Source organism: Rutilus rutilus, assembly GCF_951802725.1.
Source record: "Rutilus rutilus genome assembly, chromosome: 8".
Classification (NCBI taxonomy): Eukaryota; Metazoa; Chordata; class Actinopteri; order Cypriniformes; family Leuciscidae; genus Rutilus; species Rutilus rutilus.
This window is the reverse complement of record NC_140222.1, coordinates 4,924,502-4,942,111: the sequence shown is the minus strand read 5'-3', so window position 1 is coordinate 4,942,111 and position 17,610 is coordinate 4,924,502. Positions and strand designations below refer to the sequence as shown.

The following is a 17,610-nucleotide window of genomic DNA, read 5'->3' as shown; positions in this document are numbered from 1 at the left end:
ATTTCAAAAATAACATCGTACACACCTGTCAGTTTTCAGAAAATGTATATGCCGTCAAGAGCAGTGTAACGAGAAGCTCAAGCTCACGTTAGCCAATCAGAATGCCGAAAATAGTCACATACTGTGACGTCGGCTCCCTAAAACTCAGTTTACATGCAAACGTGCAAACGAAGTTTTCCAAAATCTCCACTCTGGTCGGAGTTTTTGAAAGAATCTTTTTCAGACGCCAGTTCTCCGTTTGCGTGTAAACGAAGGGCACAAACGAAGGGAAATGTCTCCGTTTTTCAAAATAATCATGTACGTGTAAAAGGGGCCCAAGATGTTGTGTTCCATGCTTCACCAATATAGGTTAAACTTGTGTCAGGCAACAGAGCTATACTCAATAGAATTAATTTAGACTCATTACAAAACTGCTACAGTTGTGCTGCAAATAAAGATTTGCTATCTGACATGTCAGCATTAAAATCACCCAAGATGAGCTATTATCCTCTATGAATGACTGAATAAAAGCTAACCTGTTCAGAAATTCATCCTCATGCTCATATGATTCATATGGTGTGTAAACATTTAAAACAGTAAATTTCTTTTCATTAAAATTACACTCTAGCCCAATGGCCCAGTCAACATTTAGGCACCACATTCACCATTGAGTCATATTTGATGTTGCACAGTATAGCTACACCACCAGGAATCCTACCTCGAACCAGCCTTGTACTGAGGTCGGTAGTGGACTCTCCAGCCCCATGGAAATTCATGTGTATAGTGTTCAACTTATCCAGAACTAGTTTCTCCAGCAAGGTTTCTTGCAGGCATAGAATGTCACACTCGTCCAGCATTGTGTCCACAACCAGACGTTTTGATCTATCAGTAGCAGTATGTCCTACTCACAACCCGCGGGTGTTGTATGAGACAACACACATTTAATATGTTTAGTCTCTCCCAGCGGAGCAGCTGGCCTTCATCCCGTCCTCGCCCACAACTGCAGCAGGCACCCCAGAATCGTTATTGTGCAACAGCCCCTCATCTCGAGAGCGGGGGGCATCCTCTGGACCAGACGGACCTCTGTCTGCTCCGAGTAGCGTCGGACAAAAGACCCAGCGGGCCAAAGCTCCCGATCTTTACGAGTTGTGGGCGTGTCAGTGAGAAACATGGCGGAATACCACAATACTTAAAGGTATTTAGCAATTATATTGTCAGGCTTTTCTATTTACAGCGCAGTAAGCTAATTGCCTGCACAGAATATAATAGTATTATAAAATAACAATGCAATATGTAATGTAATGATAAAGTTTGCAGTGGCTTTAGTGAATTAACTAAAAACATAAAAAAGCAAAGCACACCTTATGCAAATCTTTGTTCTTCATTTTCTAGAACTAGAGTTTAAGAACCTTGCTGTATTTTTGTGTAATTAATTAAGAGAAAGTACACCGCCATCTTACTCCGACGAAAGTGACTTGAACGCACCTGTCGACGTAAACTCGACGTCCCACCTCGTAAATACGAACTTCCCAGGAGGACCTGAACGCGCCATTAGACTCTACACTAGCTAATTTAGTTCCTCCAAAGCTAAAAATCATTCCTAGTTCCTGCGGTGTGAACACGCCAAAATCCGGGAACTTCCACCAATAGTTCTAGGAATTATGAAAAGGTTCCTCCTGTGCGAAAGCCCCTATAGTGGACTTCAACGGGAACCAACGGGCTGAAGGTCCAAATTGCATTTTCAATGCAGCTTCAAAGTCTCTACACGATTCCAGCCGAGGATTAAGGGTCTTATCTAGACAAACCATCGGTTATAAAAAAAGAACAGAAAAAACATTTATTTACTTTTTAACCACAAATGCTCGTCTTGCACTAGCTGTCATGCGACACACATTACGTTAAAAGGTCACAACGTTGAAAGGTCACGCGTGACGTAGGCGGATTGGACGTTACGTCAGAACTAAACCGACGAATTGGGGATATCTACCAACATTACCAACGTCTCCATTCCCTCCTTCAGGGAATGAGGGTTACATTTGTAACCGAGACGTTTTTAAAAAGCGTACATAAACCAGAGGGAATAGCTCCCATTACTGTTGCTAATGTTGCTGGCCCTTCCAGTGCCCTGCATAAGCCTCCTACTCCCTAAGGACCTGTTGGGGCAGAAGATGGGACAGGGCTTATGCAGAGAACGTCAATCACTGCTGTTCCGCATGACCCACTCAGTGAGACTCTTGGATAACACTGGGAAAGCGTGCCCTTTCCATTGCCCGCAGGGAGGTATCATGTGGAGGTTACACATATGGACTGGCCAAGTAGGGCAGTGCAACATATGAACTGTCTATGAACTGCATAGATGGCAGAGCGGACTCTGTCAAGGGAAAGACAAGGGCTCGCCGAGAGGGGAGCCGTACCGGTGAAGAATACACATATGGGATCGCCGTAGGGATCACAACATATGGACACCCAGCTTAGCACAGGTTCCACCAATGCATACAAGTGTTAGGCCTGGCGTAAAACGCTCCGCCACTGACTGCCGAAGGGTACGGAGGAACTCAGCAGAGTTCGGCTAACGGGGAACTCTACTGGAGCAAATAAGCGCATGTTCCTAGCGCTACTGGCAACTTGGGGCGAGTATACGGGAGAACACCGGCTCTACGCGAAGGCTATAAAATCTAGCAAACGTGTTGGGTGTCACCAAGCCCGCAGCTCTACATATATCTGTCAGCGAGGTGCCTTGAGCCAGTGCCCAGGAGCAATCAACACTTCTAGTTGAGTGAGCCCTCAACCCGAACGGGCAAGGCACGCCTTGGGTTTGATACGCCAAGACAATAGCATCAAGTGGGCTAACCTCTGCTTGGGGACAGCCTTTCCCTTCTGCTGGCCTCCGTAACAGACAAAGAGCTGGTCTGAGGTCCTGAAGCTCGATAAAAGACTGACAAATTCATCCAGGTAAAATAAATTGTATTCTGTAAAACAGTCAGTTCCAGTCCTTGATTCTGATTGGTCAATAGCTGTGTTTTATTCACGATAAAACACAGTTATGACTGCTTCACTAAACGATTCTATGTATCAAGATCTCTATGAATCTATGACCAGCTTCATCTCCTCCCTCCGTATGCCGGCATGATATAGCGGTCAGCAGGGCACCACCTAACGCGGGGCTAGTTGTAACACACATGGTTTAAGTGTATTTACTAGTTGCCATATCAACACCACTATATAGAGAAAAAATTGCGTCAAAATCCCCAAATCTTCCAGTGGCTTTGGGTATTCTTCAGTCCTTTTCTAAAGCCTCTGGATTCAATCCAATTTTAATAAATGTGAATTGCTACCAAGTAAAAATTGCTCTCTTACTTTAATTGAGGATATTGCAGTTAAAAATAGGGTAACATACAGTATCTTGGTATACAAATTGAATATAATACAAGATGAATATGTGTGTTCAGCAAACTTCAAACCTATTTTTACCAAAACACACACAAAAATGCAGTTGCTGGTTACAAAGGGATCTGTCCTTAAAAGGCAGAAAAATTCTCACTAAAGCGGTCTTGTTTGGCATACGCAGCTCTGACTCTTTTTGTGATAAAAAAAAAGTCTCATTACATGACAAAATGAGTTATATTAAAGGATAAGTTCACTTCAGAAGGTATATTTCCTGATAATTTACTCACCCCTATAGTCATCCAAGATATTAATGTCTTTCTTACTTCAGGCGAAAAGAGATTCAGGTTTATGAGGAAAACATTCCAGGATTCTCGTTCTCCGTGTTCATTAGTTTACGATCTGTCTAACAGTCCTGTCTAATAGGACATTTTGGTGCGTTCAAGTTATCTCGTATAGATCGTATTTACGTGTTGAACACACATTAACGCCACCACAATGTCATAAATACGAGTGGGAAGCTCAGGATGGGTGTCGCCAAGCCCACAGCTCTACAAATATCTCTCAGCGAGGTGCCTAGAGCCAGCGCCCAGGAGCAATCAACACTTCTAGTTGAGTGAGCCCTCAACCCGAACGGGCAAGGCACGCCTTGGGTTTGATACGCCAAGACAATAGCATCCAGTGGGCTAACCGCAGCTTGGGGACAGCCTTTCCCTTCCGCTGGCCTCCGTAACAGACAAAGAGCTGGTCTGAGGTCCTGAAGCTCTGTGTTCGGCCCACGTATAGGCGTAAAGTGTGGACGGGACAGAGAAAAGCCAGGGATAGGTCTGCCTCCTCCAAGGGCAGCGTTAGCAGGTTCACTACCTAGTCCCTGAAAGGAGTGGTAGGAACCTTCGGCATGTATCCAGGCATTACAGTCTCAGGACAACGTGAGAGACAATGTGAGAGTTAGCCGGCCCAAATTCTAGGCACAGTTCATAGACCGAAAATGCTTGCAGGTGCCCTACCCTCTTGATGGAAGCCAATGCAACCAGGAGAACAGTTTTCATAGACAGAATTTGTAAATCCACTGACTGCAGAGGTTCAAGGGGGATGCCGTAAGTACCAGAGACAAGTCCCAAAAGGGTATAGAGAGTTGGAGAGGAGGATTTTACCTTCTCACCCCCCTCAGGAACCTGATGATCAGGTCGTGCTTTCCTAACGACTTACCTTGAACTGCATCTTAATGTGCGGCAATCGCGGCCAACATACACTTTCAAGGTGGAGGGAAACAGCCTTCGCTCCAAACCATCTTGCAGGAAGGAAAGCACAACTCTGATCGGGCATTTCCGGGGGGCTTCTCGGTGGGAAGAACACCACTCAACGGAGTAGGCGCGCCACGTAGAGGGGGCTCTCGCCCAAAGTGATGGTGTCTACCACCGCTTGGGTTAGATCCCCTAAGTCCTCTGCGCAGTGGCGGAGCCAGAGGGGGGTCCGGGGTGGCACTGGACACCCCTGACATGCGATTGGCCACCCCGGGTGCCACCCCAAAATTTTATTTGCTACTGGCAGTTGTTGATGCTGATTTAAAAAAAATTACGTTCGCCGGCAGCGCGCGCGCATTTTTCAAACAGACGAGCAGAGGACGAGAGATGGTTGCAAGTCAAGATATTTCAACTTCACCGAAGAAACATCATATTTAAAGTAAGTTTTTAAGTTTTAGCATCAGGGTTGTTTGCTCCTAATACATTACGCGTACAGTACCATGCCGTGTGTACGTTACAGTATAAACGCAGGCAAAGAAGAGCAGAAACAAGCGATATCATAATGCAATCACTATAGGACTGTGAAGCTAAGAAGATCGACTGTGCTTTGATCATCATTCTGAATCTGATGTAGTCTTTGATAAAAATGCGATTTTCTCAGCTTTTTGCTCATGTTGCTTTTTATGAAACTTACCAACATTCAAGTGTTGATGCACGAAGCTAGAATAAAACAGATTTTTTTTTTTTTTTTAAAAGCACAGGGTCTGTTCTTTCTTTTGACATGTTCAGATATTGTGAAAATGACCAAAAACGCTAACGCTTTTTTTTTTTTTTTTTTTTTGCTGGCGAGAGAGTTAAGATAAAAATGTTGGTAATTGGATGATGAATAGAATATGAATATGATTGGAATCATATTTTCAGTTTGTCATATTTTGAACAGGGTCAATTAAACATGAAAAGAAAGGGAGGGATATCAGAGTTCTTTTTAAAGAAGCAAAAACAGGCAGATCGGGTGCAAACAGACCCCAGCCCTTGCATCACCACTGGAACCCAGAGCAGCTCCCTACCTGAGGCTAGTCAGAGTCAGTGTGGTCAGACTTCAGGACCAGCAACAGGTCAGAGCATCTAGACACAGGCAGTTAATCACATACCGAATTCAGGAATTTAAGTTGAGATGATTTTGTCAGATTAAAAGGATAGTTCACCCAAAAATGAACACACACAACAACAACAAAAAAATATTTTAAAGCATATAAATAGTTTTGGGGTCCTGTTGACTTCCATTGTTTGTTTTTTTCTTTCTACAATGGATGTTAATGGGAACCAAAACTGTGGTTACCAACATGCTTTAAAATATCTTCTTTTGTGTTCTGCAGAAGAAGGTCATACAGATGTGGGCCTTTAAAATGCTGGTTCATGTGTGTTCTTCTTGTTGTTGATGGCTGTGGCATTTATATTGTGATTATACACTAATGGTTCTTGTGTTATAAATAGATGCATCAAGGGAGGACACAGATACCTCTGGTTCTGAGCAAGACAGTGAACCAGAGCTGCCAGGAGATGTCATGGAGCCCCTCCCAACTGCTTCTAGCACCAGATTTGCTGTTCCAAAAGGACCCAGTGGTAAGCCAGACCTTTACTTAAAACTACACAGTTTAGTTAGCAGCTGTTAGTATCTAATCTTGTAGATCCCTTAATTATACATTTCCATAGAGATTTGGCACATTATTTAACATTATATTATTATTATTATATTATTTATTTTGCATTTTAGACATCTCTAGATCCAGAGAAGAGGGTCCAGTACAGCCATGTTTGAAAACATTTCCCAGAACTCAGCGTGGTACTAGGAAAAGGGCTTTCAACAGCTCCTGGTATAAGGACAATTCATGGCTTGAATATTCTGTGGATCAAGATTCAGCTTACTGGTTTGCCTGTAGGCATTTGTCTCTGCCCAATACACCTGAATCTGCCTTCACTTCCCAGTCAGGATTTTGTAACTGGAAAAAAGCGCTGTTTGAAGATTCTGGGTTTAAGCTCCATTCAAAGACAGAGCATCATATAAATGCCATGTATGCCTGGAATCAGCATAAAAGGGCTGTTAACAGCAACTCATCGATGTTAGATCTCATAAATGAGGACAGGAAAAAGAAAGTGGAGGAAAACCGTACCTACATTAAAACAATTGCCGATGTGCTACTATTAACCGCGACTCAAAATATAGCACAGAGAGGTCATCGTGAGTCTTATGACTCTGACAACAAAGGCAATTTTTGGACAATCTTGGATGAAATAGCAAAGCATGACCCTCTCATTAAGAAAAGGCTTAATGCATTTGGCAACGCTAAGTACACAAGCCACCAAATCCAGAACGAAGTTCTTGAGGGGTTAGCTGAGATGGTACAAAGTGAAATAATCAGTGAAGTAAAAGAAAGTGAAAGTTTTTAGTGTAATTGTAGATGAAACCAAAGATTTAAAGAAAAAAGAACAGATCTCTTTAGTTGTGAGGTACTATTACAACGGGGCCATCCACGAAAGTTTTTAACACTTTCAGTCAGCTGAAAGCTTAGATGCGGCAGGCCTTAGAAAAGTGATCATTGATTGCCTTGAAAAACATGGCCTGGACTACAGAAATAATCTTGTGGGGCGAGGCTATGGCGGTGCAGCCGTGATGAGCGGAAAACATTCTGGTGTGTCTACGCGAATTAAAAACAGCGCAAGATTCGCATTTTATGTGCACTGTAATGCACATTGTTTAAACTTGGTTCTTGTCGATTCTGTTAAATCTGTGCCTGAGGCAGTTAACTTTTTTGCTCTCCTGCAGAAGGTTTATAACTTTCATGCAGTTCAGAAAGAGCTGTATCCACAGCAGCAGCCCAGGGAATTACAGAGACTTACAGATGTAAGGTGGGCATGCAGATACATGGCATGCCGTAATCTGAGGGAAAGGCTTCCAGCAGTTCTGAAAGTGCTACAGGAAATAGCAGATGAAAAGAGTGGTGATAGATCAGTGGAGGCGAGGGGAATTCTTCATTGGGCTTTTGGTTACCTTCTGTAAAGTGCTGGGTGATGCTAAATGTCTTTCTGACTGTAGAGAGATTGTAGAGCACTGCACAATAACTGTACAAACAGTGTGTAAAAGACAACCTAAAACAAGCTTAAGATTTTGTGACTCATTGATGATGACATAAAAATAGTGACCAAAGGGATGGCGAGAGCTTCCAAAGTGCTATATTTGATCAGGTACTTGACAGTCTCACAGCTGAACTGCAGAGGCGTTTTTCAAAGAAGAATTGTGAGATAATGCAAGGGGTCCAGTCTCTCAACCCAAAGAGTACAACATTCTTGAATGAGGAGCCTCTGTTTGCCTTTGCTCAGATATACCAGTCAGATTTAGAGGACCTCAAACATGAGGTTCATCAAACCAAGCGGCTTCTTGATAGGAGAGAGAAAAGTGGAAGTGACAGACCGTCGACTCTCCTCGACTTTGTTGTGTTTCTAGAACCTTATAAAGAGGTCTTTCATGAGCTATTTCGACTTTGTAAGATTTCTGTTGTTACACCAGTCAGCACTGCTTCTTGTGAGAGAAGCTTCTCAGCTTTAAAACGGATTAAAACCCACCTTAGGACAACAATGGCTGATGACAGGTTAAGTCACATCGGAATTCTCAGTGTTGAGTCGAGGAGAGCACGCTCCCTCAACATGGATGAGTTCGTGAAACATTTTGCCAGTTCTCATCAGAACCGCAGAATTATGTTGTATTAAATCTTCCTAGGATAAGATTGTATATTGATGGGCACTAAAATTGTTTACATTTTTCAAGTACATGTCTGCTAAACATAGATAATATGTATAAAACTCTAGTTCCGCCACTGCCTCTGCGTCCCGTCGGTACGTCAAACCTATAATTTCTGTTGAAATTTGGGTGTCCCCAAGCGGACAGCAGACATCAGCGGCAATCCACCTGTCACTCAAGTGGCCACACCCTTAATTATGCAGAACTTTAAGGCTTAATATAATTTAAACTAACGAGTTATAAAAAAATTCACCCCCCTCATAGTTTTCACAAAAGGCTAAATTAGCCATATAGACCAAAACCACTTTTTGCACCAGGCTGTAAACATATTTTTTTCTGCTGTAAAGTTGGGCATTTTAACATGGGGGTCTATGGGATTGGCTCTCTTTTGCAGCCTGTCTCTAGCGGCCAGAAGATGAAGTTTAAGTCACTTCCGTGTTGGATTCAAGAGAGAGACTGGAAGCGCATCTGTGCCAGGGGTCGCCTCGGTCAGGTTAATACAATAGTACATATTTGACCATTCATTTTTTGACATTATAGGGGAAGCCGAGCTTCCCTTGCAGTCTTAAACAAATCGCCACTGCTGGGATGTGAATGGCCTGAAGCAACCTCAGATGCTTCTGACTCCATATGAGGAGATGGCGGGTGAGTTGCGCAACATGTAGACCACCTGTCCCACAAATGAAAATATGCTTTGTTATCAAGTACATTTTTTTCCTATGAAAATTTGAACGTCTTCTCTGTCTTCTTAATAGAAATGGAAAATTATTTAAATGTGATTTCAGGATGTACTAATAAGAAAGCTATAAGGACTGTTAGGATTTGCTCTGCCTCTTCATGTGAGCATTTTTATGTGATGTAATGACCCCTCTCTCTCTCTCTCTCTTTTTTTTTCTTTCTTCTGAATTAATTAGTTAATTAATTTAATAAATAAACCTAAACATTCACATGCCGAGCAACTCCTAATAATATTCGTGATTATATAAAGTGTATAAATGATTATATAAATGATGATATAAAGTGATTTTACCATGACTACACGAGTCTGTTTGGCTATGCTAAACTTAATCGCGTTGAAAATGCACTAAACATGATAAAGTAGGCTTTTATTAAGCAAATAAAGGATGAAAAATTACTTCCCCTCTGGTTTTTGAACAGACACCTGTTCCGCTGTTACCGCCAAAATGCAGATTAATGAGGTGACATCTTCTTACTTAAATGAGGTTAAACATTGATTTATCAAAGTTTGATTGCATTTATTAATTTATTTACAAAATAACAATTAAAAATGTATGAAAATACCTGCATTATATGCATATTTACTTTCGAGGTGAAAATATGTAAAAAAATATAATAACAGCAATATATTCTCGTGAAATTCGCGGAACATGTTGAGTGATGAGAGAAGATAATCATTTTAAACTGACTCGCTGAAATATATATATTTTTTTCCTGAGAATAAAAAAATTATAGAATTAATTTCTTTTCTCATTTTATTTGTCTTATATCTTATCATTTTAGTGTAGAATAAGTAAAACTGTTTGTGATTAGAATGACAATTTGTTTAAGTTATAGTTTTAGGCTGATTATATATCGGCTCATTCGGCTGATCGAGATGGCCAATCAAATCAAAGAAGGCGGGGCTTACTTTCTCACTGTCACAAAGCAACTCGAGATCATGGAAAGATGCAAGTATTAGACAATTGTTTATGATAGAAATGTTCAGCAACCAACAGTAGCCTAATAGTCTAGTCATGTAATTCATAAATAAACGTGATGAAACAAAAAACGTTTGCATATTAGACATAGTCTACGAATAAGACTGGATATGTGCACATTTTAAAATAGGCTATCTTAAATTTGTATAGGCCTAATATACACATAGACCTAGAACTTATTATTATTTTTAGGCTATTTATTCTCTGAAATACCTTTTAATCCTTTACTTAGTTAATTCCTTTATTATTATTATTATTATTATTATTGTCTAACTTAAGTCAACAAAACTTAACAGCCTAATTTAACTGGTTCGATGAGAACGGCAGCATTTAACTTAAAAAAACAAACACCTAAAATGCCTCGTCGACGTTCCCACGATATGCGCTCAAACGAATCGGTTCATTTGAACGAACAATCAGATTCGTTAATGTGCCTAGAGTAGACGATGACAGAAACAGATAAAACCGGAAAGTCGAAAGCTGCCCTACAGAACCAACAAAGACCGTTTGTGATCTATAGCTCCGTCTTAATGTATTTACACGGTTGTGCATAATACATTACATATATAAAATAAAAGCTTCTACTTTTGTTTGGAAGGAAACTTGAGTTTTCCCCACTGGTAGAGAAACAGATCTCATTGTTTTCTCTCTTTAGGTGAGCATGTGCAAAGGTAAGTGTGTTTTTGTGTGTGTGTGTTTTGTGTGTGTTGGTTTGACTTCTTTGAATGTATTTTTTTTTTTATTATTGACACTTAATGCTCATGTTATATGACATATAGAGCTATTGCAATTGTAATAATGTGTATTGCACTACGTCTACATACACTTTATATTGCGTGAGTGCATGCGACACATTTAGAATACAAATAGCATATTGAACTTGAACTCTCTCTCACACATTTTAACTCCACCTGTGACATATGAATAATTTTAACAAATATGATTGCTTGGCAGACTTTAATAACTAATATAGAAAGAATCGAACATTGTACAACCAAGACCGGTTTCTGTTGTAATTCGACACTTTGGCTGCGGAAAAGAAACTACAGGCTACATATAGCAACATGTTTGCTGAGAAGAGACTCAAAACAAGTATGAAATAATGCAGATTTGCTCAAAAGGTAGCCTATGTGATCTATAGCTCCATCTCAGTGTATTTATTTGTGTACAGGCCTAACGCATTACATTTGATGCACTTAATGTGTGATAAAAACATTTAACTAAGTTTTGCTTTTCAAAAATAGTTCTTTGCTTTTTAAAAACATTGTATGAAATGCTGCTTCCCTGGTAAAAAAAAAAAAAAAAAAACGCTAAGTATACTTGCAGCCAGACTAATTTAGTATACTTCAAGTGTGTTAATGATTAGTTAACTTGAAGTGTGCTATTTTGAAACAGCAAATTTTGTACTAAGTATATTTTAGTTGTAATTAAAGTGTAGTAAAGCATAACTTTAAGTGTATTTAGTGTACTTTTCTGTACTAAATTGGAACAACTTCAAGTATATACTTGAAGTTGTTCCAACAAAAGTTCACCTGTAGGGACTAATTACATGCTTGATTAGAGATATTAAAGTGTACTTTATTTGTGTTACGAGTACATTACAAATTCATTACGAGTGTCTTCGAAACATACAAGCATAAACCGCAAGTTTTGCACACTTTGTCTTCAAAAACAAATGCACATTATTAAACAAATAATACTCATATGTACAAAATACCTCTGTACAAGATAAAACGTTGTCAGAATGATTCCAGTTCACATGGATATGTGGAGGCGACAAAAAAATTATGTATTATGAATTTTGAAGGCCAGACAAGTAATTTGTTGAGGTCAATTTGTAAAGAAAGACTACACGCCTGCGCACATATATATTCAAACGCGCATACCTGTATAGACTAAACACGTAAAACGCATGTGCACGGGTCGAAGCGCATTAAGGGTTTTCTGTTAGAATGGTGTCGTGTTAGCGGCCTCTAAGTTAATAACTAATGATCTTTAGCTGGACAATAACTTTATTCTAGAGCTGCTGTAAAGCCAAAATCATCTCTGTTAATTTAATTTCCTATTATCACTGTAAAGCTGCTTTGAATCAATCTGTATTGGTAAAAGCGCTATATAAATGAAGGTGACTGGACTATTGAATACTATAATGTATTTTGAAAGTACACTTTCAATGCAGTGTTACAATGATCATTTCCAGTTAAAATAGGCTATACCTAAAATATATTTTTAATAAAGTGCAAATAAATACACTTTTAAAAATTAAACAGAATTTTGACTTCAAATATATTTTTCTAAAATATAAAAGTACAATTATTTTAAAGTGTGTTAAAAGTTGTATTGTGAAAATACACTCACCTAAAGGATTATTAGGAACACCATACTAATACTGTGTTTGACCCCCTTTCGCCTTCAGAACTGCCTTAATTCTACGTGGCATTGATTCAACAAGGTGCTGAAAGCATTCTTTAGAAATGTTGGCCCATATTGATAGGATAGCATCTTGCAGTTGATGGAGATTTGTGGGATGCACATCCAGGGCACGAAGCTCCCGTTCCACCACATCCCAAAGATGCTCTATTGGGTTGAGATCTGGTGACTGTGGGGGCCATTTTAGTATAGTGAACTCATTGTCATGTTCAAGAAACCAATTTGAAATGATTCGAGCTTTGTGACATGGTGCATTATCCTGCTGGAAGTAGCCATCAGAGGATGGGTACATGGTAGGGGTGTAACGATATTCGAACCGAACCGAAAAACCGCGATACACCACCCACGATACGAATCGCGATACTCTCATGGCGTACCGAACACGCCCGCCCCGCCCCCTGCTGTCCCGGCTCATTGGACCTCATGTCTTATGTGTACACAACGAATACAGCGTTGCCTAACCACCATTAACCACATTTAATCGCAATAAGCTCAGTGTTTTGTTACATTCGATAATAAGCAAGGTGTAATCTTTCAAATTCTGTCTATTTGATCACGAAATTCAAACATTAAATGTCATTTTGGCGCTCTTTGATGTGGCGTGACTGATCACTGTACTAGGCTCCTCATTTAAAGCGGCAGCGCGGAGCGCGAGTAAACGCGATTCTCTTCCTCAGTTACAGAATAAACATGAATGGACACCTGAAGGTATGTTGAAAGATACAGTATACTTACTGAAAGGCATCATAACTCGTGTAATCGCTCAGTCAGTGTTTCAACAGCGGAAATATGTCAATAAAACGCTTAGTTTTTCACATAGCTTTATTTACCTCAGGCAAGTCATTCAGTGTCCAGCTTGTTGGTTTGCTAAGGAAATTAACTCTTTCTCTAAATAAATGCACTATATTAGCCTATATATTATATTTTACTTAACCTGTTAATGACATCTTGATTATTTAATGTATGTTTAAAATATCTGTCATGAAAATGACAGCAACTGTGTAAATGATTATACAGTATTTCAATAATAAATTAGAGTAAAAATGTTAATGTAAAAACTGCCTTATGTGCAGTTTACATGTTTTCATACAATTTGTTACTTGAGTGTTGATTATTATTATATCTAAAAATAAATAGCAACTGAATTTAGGCTAAAAGTCTAGGCTCTGTTGTTAAGCTTTAATGTTATAGTAATGTAAAGTATGGGCTCCTATATAGTTTACAGCATTAGCAGATCATTTTTTTTATCCTTGAGAAACATTTACTTGTAATTGAATTAATTTAAAGACAAGGACACAATTTGTTAATTAAAGCACTGTTTAACAAAAAAAAGCAATTTTAGCTTTCTAAACCCCCCACTCCACCTAAATGAACCGAACCGAACCGAGACGTCAAAACCGTGGGACGTACCGAACCGTCAGTTTTGTGTATCGTTACACCCCTAGTACATGGTGGTCATAAAGGGATGGACATGGTCAGAAACAATGCTCAGGTAGGCCATGGCATTTAAACGATGCCCAATTGGCACTAAGGGGCCTAAAGTGTGCCAAGAAAACATCCCCCACACCATTACACCACCACCACCAGCCTGCACAGTGGTAACAAGGCATGATGGATCCATGTTCTCATTCTGTTTACGCCAAATTCTGACTCTACCATCTGAATGTCTCAACAGAAATCGAGACTCATCAGACCAGGCAACATTTTTCCAGTCTTCAACTGTCCAATTTTGGTGAGCTCGTGCAAATTGTAGCCTCTTTTTCCTATTTGTAGTGGAGATGAGTGGTACCCGGTGGGGTCTTCTGCTGTTGTAGCCCATCCGCCTCAAGGTTGTGCGTGTTGTGGCTTCACAAATGCTTTGCTGCATACCTCGGTTGTAACGAGTGGTTATTTCAGTCAAAGTTGCTCTTCTATCAGCTTGAATCAGTCAGCCCATTCTCCTCTGACCTCTAGCATCAACAAGGCATTTTCGCCCACAGGACTGCCGCATACTGGATGTTTTTCCCTTTTCACACCATTCTTTGTAAACCCTAGAAATGATTGTGCGTGAAAATCCCAGTAACTGAGCACATTGTGAAATACTCAGACCGGCCCGTCTGGCACCAACAACCATGCCACGCTCAAAATTGCTTAAATCACCTTTCTTTCCCATTCTGACATTCAGTTTGGAGTTCAGGAGATTGTCTTGACCAGGACCACACCCCTAAATGCATTGAAGCAACTGCCATGTGATTGGTTGATTAGATAATTGCATTAATGAGAAATTGAACAGGTGTTCCTAATAATCCTTTAGGTGAGTGTAGGTTAGTATATTTGCAATGTACTATTGAAAAAGGGAATATATTTTCAAATACAATAAAGTTGACTTTTTTCACTAGGGTTAGCTAAAGAGATAGAATGCGTTCATAAATAGACAATTAAGAGTGAAATATGAGATAACATTGTAAATATAATAATCACAACCGAAACCAAACCACAAACATCATTCAATCTTCGTCCCTCAGCTAAAATGAAATACTAAAACCACCAGTAGGTGGCGGCAAATGATCCTCTTAAGGTGTGAGTCATTGAATCATTCACTCTAACGATTCGTTCGATGCGTCTGATTCATTCAGGGACAAAGCAGAAGTGAGTGTGTGGTCATGTCATTCATTAGAATGATTCGTTCAAAAACGAACTAAACTGAAACCGTGTTGCTCGGAGATGCAATGGCTCTAATGCTTGGAATTATTTACGTTGGCGAAGTAGAAGAAAAACAGACAATATTGTGTCTAAGATGTAAGCCACCTATTAACTTAGTTTATTGAACTGCTGTTTAAAATCAATATCACATTTGCAAACGTGCACTGTAAAAATAAATCTGTAAAATTTACAGTAAAAACTGGCAGCTGTGGTTGCCAGAAATTTACCGTAAAAAATATGTGTATATAGTACAGAAACTTTCTGTTGACCAGTTAACAGTCTTTTACCGTTAAAATCATGATAATTTTTTACATTGCTGATATTCTGGAAAACAGCACTGTTGCTTGTGTGATATATAGCTAATAAATATTAAAAACAAGAACTTATACAGATACTTTTTTTTTTTGCACTGTATCTTGGGTTTTTTAAGCATTCTTATTAATTTTGGTGGCAGGGCTCTTATGATAAAAAGCTACTCACTAAATAATGTTGGGTTAAAAATAAGCCAACGAGTAACCCAATTATGGGGTGTGTAAGAGCCATTATGCTCTATTTAAATGTCTGTTGCTGAAGCAAGAGACGTTAGGTGTCATGAATGAGGGAGCAAAGAATTTTTAATGTCTAGAGTCTAGAGTCTAGAATTTAATGTAAATATAGCCTACATAATTGTGTACATACAACATATGTAACCCAACAGCCCAACAGTTAACCCAACAGCCGGGTTATTACTAGAAATTACCCAACGATTTAAAAAATGTTTGGAAAACATTTTTGGAAAACAACCCAACATAGTGACCCAATATGTGTAACCCAACGCTTGGGTTAAAAAAAAAGAACCCAAAAGAAAAAAATCCTAAAAATACCATAAACACCATAAACTGCATTGGCTCAAAGCAATGCAAACCCAGACTGCAATATAGTGTCGGCAGATCCGGCACGCGTGGAATCCATATGTACCAGATGTGGGCCGACATATATGTTCCTGTCAATAATATAGTGCAATAATAAAGTGTGTATTTAAATTTTCCACAGGTTGAAGATGTCGAACTGCACCCTAGACATCAGCGCTGGCATCCAGAGTCTTCAGCTAGTCTTACTGATTCCCACCTTCATCCTCGGGGTCCTGGGAAACATATACGTCCTAGTGATGTTCTGCCGGCGTCCCAGAGCGGACTGGACCTACATGAACATCTATATCACCAACATGGCCATCGCAGACTGCGTCGTGTTGGTGCTCCTTCCCATCCGCATCGCGTCCTATGAAAACAGGGAATTCTGGGACCACAGCAATAAAGAGCTGTGTTATGTACTTGTGTCGGTTTATTACATCAACATGTACGTGAGCATCTTCACCGTCACCGCGATAAGTGTGGTGCGCTACGTGGCCATCAAGTATCCCATGAAGTCCAGGCATATTTTATCCTGTAGGAACGCTCTGGTGGTTTGCGCGCTCATTTGGTTGGTCACGTGCTCGTTTAGCGCGGCATTTCATTACGTCGACGATCCGAAGAATAACAAAACGATCAAATGCTTTCAGAAGAATAAAGAAGAGGAATTACCGCTATCGTTCATTCTCGTGCTGGACATCGTCGGGTTCCTCGTGCCGTTCCTCATCATGTTGTTTTGCTCCGTTAGAGTCATTTACACGTTGAGGAAACAGTTGGAAATCGGATCCCGCGCCGAGAAACTCCAGTGCGTGTTCATCATCACGGCGAACTTGATTGTGTTCGTCGTGTGTTTTTTCCCTGTTCACTTAGGGTTTTTCTTTAAATACATCGCGCAGGCTCATGATTACAGTTGTGACGTGCAGTTTTTCGCGCATAATTTCGTTCACTTCGCGATGTCCGTCTCCAGTATGAACTGCGCTTTGGACTGCTTCAGTTATTACTTTGCCACCAAAACATCGTGGTTTTTGTGCTGCGCGAATAAAACTAGGAATGAAGAACATGAATGTGATTATAACAAGGTTTCGCGATAACTTAGCACTAATTCAAACACATTTTGATAATGCTGTCAATTGATTAAAAATGTATTGGTTAATCGCATTTTTACTGTAATTAATCGCACCTAACATTACAGTTTTAATTTATTTTAGTGCTAGGCAACGATTAATCGCATCCAAAATAAATGTTTGTGTTTACATAATATATGTGTAGTGTAGGCCTACATTTACATTTAGTTATTTAACAGACGCTTTTGTCCAAAGTGACTTACAATTTAAGACTAAATTAAGCGAGTCATCGTGAAAACAAAACAAAACAAAAACAACGCAAGAAGTGCTCAAAATACGAAGTTCAGGCATTGTTCAGAGTAGGCTAGCATAAGCCCGATAAGGGAGGATTAAAGGAAAAGGAAAGAAATATTATTTTATGAGGTT

At 39.8% G+C, this 17,610-nt stretch overlaps 1 protein-coding gene across 1 annotated transcript; it reads left to right on the top strand.

The window, feature by feature from the left end:
- The first annotated feature begins 10,562 nt into the window (after positions 1-10,562).
- On the top strand, positions 10,563-17,574 carry gpr35.2 (G protein-coupled receptor 35, tandem duplicate 2). Its single transcript, XM_084417902.1, has 2 exons — positions 10,563-10,792; positions 16,266-17,574. Exon 2 carries the CDS (start codon positions 16,273-16,275, stop codon positions 17,209-17,211), a length of 939 nt encoding a protein of 312 aa, XP_084274028.1. The 5' UTR covers positions 10,563-10,792; positions 16,266-16,272; the 3' UTR covers positions 17,212-17,574.
- The last annotated feature ends 36 nt before the right edge of the window (positions 17,575-17,610 follow it).